Here is an 8,984-nt window from a genome sequence, read left to right as displayed (position 1 = left end):
TGAATATTTGCGCACTCCACTTTTGTGCTAGAAGTACATATTGCCCTTCATTTGATGCGTCAGGGGGTGTACTTTCTACAAATGTGTACTTTATGTACCCTAATTTAACTTCCCAGGTGGCTAGAGTTGTTTAAGTGCAGATATGGCAACTTTGAAAATCTTATTTAAAAATTGTCTTTAAACATTTGGGGTGATGTCTATAATTAGACAGCTGTAGCCACCTGGGAATTTAAGATACAGTATACAATGTACACAGTTTTGGAAAGTACAACCCTTGGTGCATCAAGTGAGAGGCTGTATGTATTACTAGCACAAATTTGGAGTGTGTAAGATATAAATGAACATGTCGCTTTGTTTAATTTTTTTGTTTTCTTCTTAGTGTGATATTCCCTTATTTGTTGCACACTTCAGATATGTGATACAAATACAAATAAGACCTCATTTGATGCAGCTGGGGTGTAGTTTCTAAAAATTTATAGTTTTGTTGTCATATCTTAATTTCCCAGAGCTGTTTAGTTGCTGGCAACAATAAATTAAATTTAAAGATGCTTTTTATTAAGGTCTATCAAATTGACATGTCGGCAATAAAACAGTAGAAAAACACAGTGAAATGTTCTCAATTTCTGCTTATTTTAGACTGGTTACCTACTGCAAATATTTAGCAACACAGGTTTTGGTGATAGAGTTTAGAAAAATAAAATTACAAAATAATTTGTAGTACAAAAATACACTTTTTTCATATTTTATGCTTTATTTTTAAAGCCTGTTGAGACATACACATATAATAATGGTATATTTGAAATCTGCTGGAAAAAAACCAATATATAGTTTGTATAGTTTATTCACACAAACTTTACTTCTAAAAGTGTTTAAATGTGAACTGCAACAAAAAGCTCAAAACTAGCTTAGCACCCAGGTGGGAAATGGCTTAGCAGCCAAAGGGTTAAGGCAGACATGACTTATGCATACAAATAATTTAATAACAAAACAGAAGAAAGTGGGATGCTTTTGAAAACGAAAATAATTTTATTAAAGACTAACCCATTTTGTTAAACAAAAAAAAGAAATAAAAAAGAAAGAAAATATTTATTTCTTAAGCTGTGTAATGCAGTATAAAAGCAGCATCCTTTAGCTATTTGCTCAGACTGGCATATGTATATGACGCATGGCATATGTCACAGGACACATAACATTTTAGTCTTCTTAGGAACAGGGGTATCTGAGTTTAAGGCTCAGTTCCGACTTCTCTTTCTGTTCTGCATTTCAATGGCTCTTTTCAGTGCAGTATCTGGAACAAGATCTGCTATCTTCATGTCGTTGTGACCGCAGCCAATCTTTGGGCACCTATAAATAAGGTATAATGATTTTAGGTACAGTTCACCATGACAGTTTTGTTGTTTGTTTTGCATTAATGTACACTATTTTCAACGTTGATTACATCTACAGCTAATATGTGAAAAACTTGGCACTGCCTCGAATGGGCCTTCTTACTGGACGCAGTCTTCTGCAGCTGTGCTAAGCACGGTAGAGATCTGTTCCACTCCAAACAATCTTCTATTCAGTGAGTTTCTGGAAACTCAGTATGGGTTAATTCTGTGTACATATATTTGCAAGTGAGCAATGGCATTAAAGGGACAGTAAAGTCAAAATTAAACTTTTGTGATTCTGAAAGAACATGCAATTTTTAAACAATTTTCCAGTTTACTTCTCTTATCTAATCTGCTTTGTTCTCTTGGTATCCATTGTTGAAAAGCATACATAGGTAGGCGCAGAAGCAATGCACTGCTGTGAGTTAGCTTCTTGTCACTGTCTAACCCAATGGGGCCTTTATTATGTGTCTGCTCGACATGATCCGATCAGCGGATCAGGTCCGACAGACATCGCTGAATGCGGAGAGCAATACGCTCTCCGTATTCAGCATTGCACCAGCAGCTCTTATGAACTGCTGGTGCAATACCGCCCGCCCCCTGCAGATTCACGGCCAATCGGCCGCTAGCAGGGGTGTCAATCAACCCGATCGTATTTGATTGGATTGAATTGCGGCGATGTCTGTCCGCCTCCTCAGAGCAGACGGACAGGTTATGGAGCCTGAAACACGGGCCCTCAAGCTCCATACGGAGCTTGATAAATGGGCCCCCATGTGTTCAGCTAGGCCCTAGCATTGCTCTCCTTCAACAAAAGATACAAAAAAATAAAGCAAATTTGATAACAGAAGTAAATCTGAAAACTGTATGCTCTATCTGAAACTCAAAAGCTTTATTTGATGATTCTGTTCCTTTAATGTTTATTTTATAACACTTTTGCTGTGAAAAAGGGGTGTTTTTTCTGCAGACACAAATTCACAGTTTTGAGAACTAAACCCCCCCCCAATAATTACAAGTGCAGCGCTAAATAACTCTTGCTCGCAAGCAATATTAGCACTTGACTTTCTAATACCAGCGCACGCTAATGTTTGCTGGTATTACAAGTTAAGCGCATTGCAAACGCAACCTCATGTTCGCATTGCTAGGAAGCATTGTGCTCATGAGAGCACGCTTCCATAGGCTCCAAAGGGAGCCTCGTTCTGATGCTGTCAGAGAAGTCACAGAACCTAAGCACAGCAAAGGGGGTAAGTTGCTCACCGAATACAGCATTTTTAAATATATATGTATTTGCTTATATACGCAAACACACAGTTCCCATAGACCGCAATGTAAAGACACTTTCAGTCCCCTTTTTTTTTTCTAACACCCCCCACCCGCACACTTTAAAGCCCCAACACTGCCTAGTGCAGGTGTTTTTTTATTTTTTAAAAAAAAGGAAATTTATGCTTACCTGATAAATTTGTTTCTTTCTTGACACGGTGAGTCCACGGATCATCATAATTACTATTGGGAATATCACTCCTGGCCTGCAGGAGGAGGCAAAGAGCACCACAGCCAAAGCTGTTAAATACCACTCCCCTTACCCACAACCCCCAGTCATTCGACCAAAGGGAAAGGAGAAAGGAAATTAATATAAGGTGCAGAGGTGCCTGAGGTTTATAAAAAAATATAATTAAACTGTCTGAAAATACAGGGCGGGGCCGTGGACTCCCCGTGTCAAGAAAGAAACAAATTTATCAGGTAAGCATAAATTTCATTTTCTTTCTAATAACACGGTGAGTACATGGATCATCATAATTACTGTTGGGAACCAAAACCCAAGCCAGAGGACACAGATGAGAAGGGAGGGACAAGACAGTTAACCTAAACAGAAGGCACCACTGCTTTAAGAACCTTTCTCCCAAAAACAGCCTCAGCTGAAGCAAAAGTATCAAATTTGTAAAATTTTAGAAAAAGTGTGTAAAGAAGACCAAGTAGCAGCCTTGCAAATCTGAACCACAGAAGCCCCATTTTTGAAAGCCCAAGTAGAAGAAACAGCCCTTGTGGAATGAGCCGTGACTTTCTCAGGAGGCTGCTGTCCAGCAGACTCATATGCCAAGCGAATAACACTCCTCAACCAACAAGAAAGAGAAGTAGCCATTGCTTTCTGACCTTTACGTTTTCCAGAAAAAAACACAAATAAAAAAGAAGACTGGCAAAAATCCTTAGTCGCCTGCAAATAATATTTCAATGCACGAACTACATCCAAATTGTGCAACAAACGTTCCTTATGAAAAGAAGGATTAGGACACAAAGAAGGAACAAGAATGTCTTGATTAATATTCTTATCAGAAAGAACCTTGGGAAAAAAACCTAAAGCAGTACGAAGTACTACCTTATCAGTATGAAAAATAAGGAAATGAGACTCACATTGCAACGTAGAGAGCTCCGAAACCCTTCGAGCCGAAGAGATAGCAACCAAAAACAACTTAACAACTTATTATCCAAAGAATGCATAGGCTCAAACAGAGCCTGTTGAAGAACTCTGAGAACTAAATTAAGACACCAAGGAGGAGTCGCAAACTTAAACATAGGCCGAATTCTAACCAAGGCCTGACAAAAAGACTGAACATCTGGCACATCTGCCAGTCGTTTATGTAACAAAATAGATAAAGCAGAAATTTGACCCTTCAGAGTACTAGAAGACAAACCTTTCTCAAGACCCTCCTGGAGAAAAAGACAAAATCCAAAGAATTCTAACTCTACTCCAAGAGTAGCCCTTAGATTCACACCAATACAGATATTTACGCCCTATCTTGTAATAAATCTTTCTAGTCACAGGCTTACGCGCCTGAATCATAGTCTCAATAACCGACTTAAACCATGCTTAGATAGAATAAAGCGTTCAATCTCCAAGCAGTCAGCTTCAGAGAAACAAGATTTGGATGAAGGAAGGGCCCCTGAAGTAGAAGGTCCTTCCTTAACGGAAAACTCCACGGTGGAGACGATGACATCTCCACCAGATCTGCATACCAGATCCTGCGAGGCCAAGACGGAGCAATGAAAATCACTGACGCCCTCTTTTGTCTGATCCGAGCAATGACCCGAGGAAGAAGAGCAAACGGAGGAAACACATATGCCAGACTGAACTTCCAAGGAACTGCTAGGGCATCTATTAGAACAGCCTGAGGATCCCTTGACCTCGATCCATACTTCGGAAGCTTGGCATTCTGACAAGATGCCATAAGATCCAATTCCGGTAGACCCCATTTGAGAATCAAACTGGAAAACACATCTGGATAAAGCTTCCACTCCCCCGGATGAAAATCCGCTTCCCAGTTGTCCACCCCTGGAATGTGGATCGCAGACAGACAACAATTGTGAGCTTCTGCCCACTGAATAATCCTGGCTACTTCCTTCATCGCCAAGGAACTCCGAGTTCCTCCCTGATGATTGATGTAAGTTACGGACATTATATTGTCTGACTGAATTCTGATAAACTGGGTTTAAGCCAACTGAGGCCAGGCTAGAAGAGCATTGAAGATTGCCCTCAACTCTAGGATATTTATGGGAGGAGCCGATTCCTCCCGAGTCCACAGACCCTGAGCCTTCAGAGAACCCCAGACAGTTCCCCAACCCAGCAGACTGGCATCCGGTAGGCCTGCGAAAACAGGTTCCCGGAGAAAGACGCTCCTGAGACACCCACCACAGAAGAGAATCTCTTGCAGCCTGATCTAGAACAATCTTTGGAGACAGACAGATCCGTCTAACCCCCATTCCACTGTCTCAGCGTGCATAACTGCAGAGGTCTGAGATGGAAACGAGCAAACGGAATGATGTCCATGACTGAAACCATCAGACCAATAACCTCCATACACTGGGCCACCGAAGGCCGAGGAGAGAACTGAAGAGCCAGACATGAATTGAACATTTTTGACTTTCTTGCCTCTGTCAAAAAGATCTTCATTTCCAGAGAATCTATAATGGTTCCCAAAAACACCACTCTTGTAGCCGGAACCAAGGAACTTTTTCCTAAATGCACCTTCAAACCGTGGGAGCGTAGAAAAGACAACAACTCCATGTTGGAGTTTGCTAGTTGAAAAGATGGCATCTGAACTAGAATGTTGTCCAGATAAGGAGCTACTGCAACCCCCTGAAGTCTGAGAACTGCCAATAACACACCCAGGACCTATGAAAACACCCTGGGAGCTGTTGCAATACCAAAAGGAAGAGCCACAAACTGAAAATGTTGTCTAGGAAAGCAAATCTCAGAAACTTGTGATGATCCTTGTGGATGGGAATATGGAGATACTCATCCTTCAGATCTACTGTAGTCATGAACTGACCCTCTTGAAACCGAGGAAGAATAGACCGAATAGTTTCCATCTTGAAGGACGGAATTCTGAGAAACTTGTTTACACACTTGAGATCCAGGATGGGTCTGAAAGTTCCCTCCTTTTTGGGAACAATAAAAAAACCCTAGTCCCTTCTCCTGAACTGGAACAGAAACGATCACTCCCATGTCGGAAAGATCCTGAACACAACTTAAGAATGCCTCTTTTTTTTTACCTGATTTACAGATAACCTTGACAGGTAAAACCTGCCCCTGGGAGGAAAGGTTTTGAACTCCAGCTTGTATCCCTGGGACACAATATCTACCACCCAGGGATTTGGAACATCCCTTACCCAGGCTTGAGCGAACAAAATAGCCTGCCCCCCACACGATCCACTCTCGGATCAGGGGCAGACCCTTCATTCTGACTTTGAGTCAGTAGCAGGCTTCTTAGATTGCTTCCCCTTGCTCCAGAACTGATTGGACTTCCAAGAGGACTTGGACTGATCCTGCTTGGAGGAGGAGGAGGAGGAAGACTTACAAGATAAGTTACTTAAGGAACGAAAATTACTCTGACGACCTTTCTGTTTATTTCTCCTATCCTGAGGAAGCAAATGCCCCTTCCCTCCAGTGATATCAGAAATAATCTGAGCCAAACCAAGCCCAAACAAGGTCTCCCCCTTGTAGAGAATGGATAAAAGCTTAGATTTAGATGATACATCCGCAGACCAGGACTTTAACCATAAAGCCCTGCTCGCCAAAACCGTGAAACCTGAAATTTTTGCTCCCAACTTGATGACCTGTAAAGAAGCGTCCGCAATAAAAGAATTAACCAATCTTAAAGCCTTAATTCTATCCTGAATTTCCTCCAGAGGAGATTCCTGTTGAATAGAATCAGACAATGCATCAAACCAATATGCAGCCGCACTGGTAAGTATAGCAATACACGCAGCAGGTTGCCACTGGAACCCCTGATAAACATACACCTTTTAAGCAAAGCTTCTAATTTCCTATCTATGGGATCCTTAAAAGAACAACTATCTTCAATAGGAATAGTGGTCCTCTTAGCTAAAGTGGAAATAGCTCCCTCTACCTTAGGAACCGTCTGCCAAGATTCCTTAATAGAGTTTGCAATAAGAAACATCTTCCTAAAAATTAGAGAGGGGGAAAAAGGAATACCAAGCTTCTCCCACTCCCGTGAAATAATTTCTGAAACACGATCTGGAACAGGAAAAACCTCCGCCACAGAAGGAACTTCAAAAAACTTGTTAAGCTCACTAGCCTTCTTGGGAGTAACTATGACCGTAGAATCAGAGTCATCTAAAGTAACAAGCAGAGGTGCTCCAGCTTAAATCTGAAAGAAACCACCTCAGAATCAGCCAAAAGAGACACACTATCAGAGTCTGAAATCTCACCTTCAGACGCTACTGAAATATCTTCTTCCTCAATCCTTTGAGAAGAAACATTAGACAGAGTTGCAACAGACTCAGAACTCCTTTTATGCTTACCCTGCAACACAGGAAAAGCAGACAAAGCCTCAGTTACAGCAGAGGATATATGAGTAGCCATATCCTGCAAAGAAAAAACAACTTGAGACAAAACGCAGGGCACTGCATGTGAAGAGGATTGAGATTGGGGAGAAAGTTGCGTTAGAGCTTGAACAGGAGGCTCCTGAACAACAGTCTCCCTGAAAAATGAAGGCTCAGGATCAAAAAGCCTATCCCTATACTGAACAGTCCTCTCTATACATGAGGGACAGAAAGGGATAGGAGGCTCTACATTAGCACCTAAGCATAAATTACAGGTCACAGCTTGCATGTCCTCTTGGTCCATTATACACACAAAATTTGACTGAGAGAAAAACAAAAAAACAACAAAAATAAACCCCCCAAAAAAACATTACTGTCTCTTTAAGTAACGTTAGCAAATAATAGAAAAAGCTGTATGCCTTTATCTAAAATACAGGCAATGAAACCAGGACCCCTGCAGCACACCTCTACACCTCAACAAACTTTTGCTGAGGTGCTTACCTGACCCCCTCCAACCAGCGCAAGAGGCAAAATCCAGACTACAATATGAAACCAGCAGACCGCAACAGACAAGATGTTCACACCACCGCAGCTCCGTAGCACTGAAGGGATAACGCGCGAAAACTCATGCCAAAAAAAGCTCCGCCCATCGTGGGAGTGTCACACCACCTCGCGGTTGGCATTACACTAAATCACAAACAAGCGCCGGGAGGAACAGAGAGAGCAAGATACGCTCCCCAGAAACGTCAGCACTCAAAAAATAAAAAATGAATGCCTCGCCTCATATGCAATGCAAAATTATGCAATAAATAAAGAGCCAAAACATAAGCCTAAATAGTAAACAATCCTCACACAGTGCCCCACATACAATAAAAACTGCACAAAATAAAGAACCTGCACACAAGCAGGATTAACCCCATAAGTGCCAAATTCTTTCCTGTGCTAGCAGAAAAATAAAAATAGCGCTTACCTCCAACAGACTGCCCGGCAGCAAGGCAGCTCACTAGGCTTGAAAGGATTCCTTCCTAACAAGGACCCGTGGACAAAGAAAAAAGACTAAGTAAACCTACATAGTCTTTTACCAAAAAGGGCAGCATTCACATCCTGGGAGGCGCAGAGGGGATTATACCCCCCAAGTTCCCAACAGCTTAAAAGCCACCACTGCTCTACTGAAGAGACTGAAGTGGACTACGGCTAAACCCCCAAAGAAAAACAAAGCATACTTGCTCTGCTTTAAAAAACTTTACCACCTCCATGCAACTACAAGCAAAGAGAATGACTGGGGGTTTTGGTTAAAAGTGTGGTATTTAACAGCTTTGGCTGTGGTGCTCTTTGCCTCCTCCTGCAGGCCAGGAGTGATATTCCCAATAGTAATTATGATGATCCATGGACTCACCGTGTCATTAGAAAGAAATGCTACATTTTTTAAAAATAAAAACTATAATACTCTCTATTTTGAGGGCATTTGGGGCACTTTTAGAAAATAATCCAGAGATCTAATCTCTGGTTAATTTTCTGAATTTGTAATGGCTGGTTATTAATTCTGCGATAATTTAGAACTCCACTTGTAATCTAGCCCAATATGTGATAATATCTTCAAGAAAAAGTGCCCAAAATAATCTTACAGAAACCTCTGGGAGTGCATGACATTGTGAATGGATTAATTAAATTAATTTACCAAAAAAATTAAACATATACAGCATCTTGCTATATAATTAAAAAACGAATCTATATTTTAGGATGAATAACATTTACACTGTAGATTATAATGTATCTTAA

At 41.1% G+C, this 8,984-nt stretch overlaps 1 protein-coding gene across 1 annotated transcript in view; it reads right to left on the bottom strand.

Annotated features, from left to right (window-relative positions):
- Nucleotides 1–728: 728 nt before the first annotated feature.
- NSMCE2 (NSE2 (MMS21) homolog, SMC5-SMC6 complex SUMO ligase) overlaps nucleotides 729–8,984 on the bottom strand; it is a 1,014,246-nt gene continuing 1,005,990 nt past the window's right edge. Inside the window, exon 7 of the mRNA XM_053715348.1 lies at nucleotides 729–1,344. Coding sequence (XP_053571323.1) covers nucleotides 1,233–1,344 — 112 coding nt within the window. The 3' untranslated portion in view covers nucleotides 729–1,232. The remainder of the gene's footprint in view (nucleotides 1,345–8,984) is intronic.

Source organism: Bombina bombina, chromosome 5 (genome assembly GCF_027579735.1).
Source record: "Bombina bombina isolate aBomBom1 chromosome 5, aBomBom1.pri, whole genome shotgun sequence".
In the NCBI taxonomy this organism is placed as follows: Eukaryota; Metazoa; Chordata; class Amphibia; order Anura; family Bombinatoridae; genus Bombina; species Bombina bombina.
This window is presented reverse-complemented; position numbering and strand designations above follow the sequence as displayed.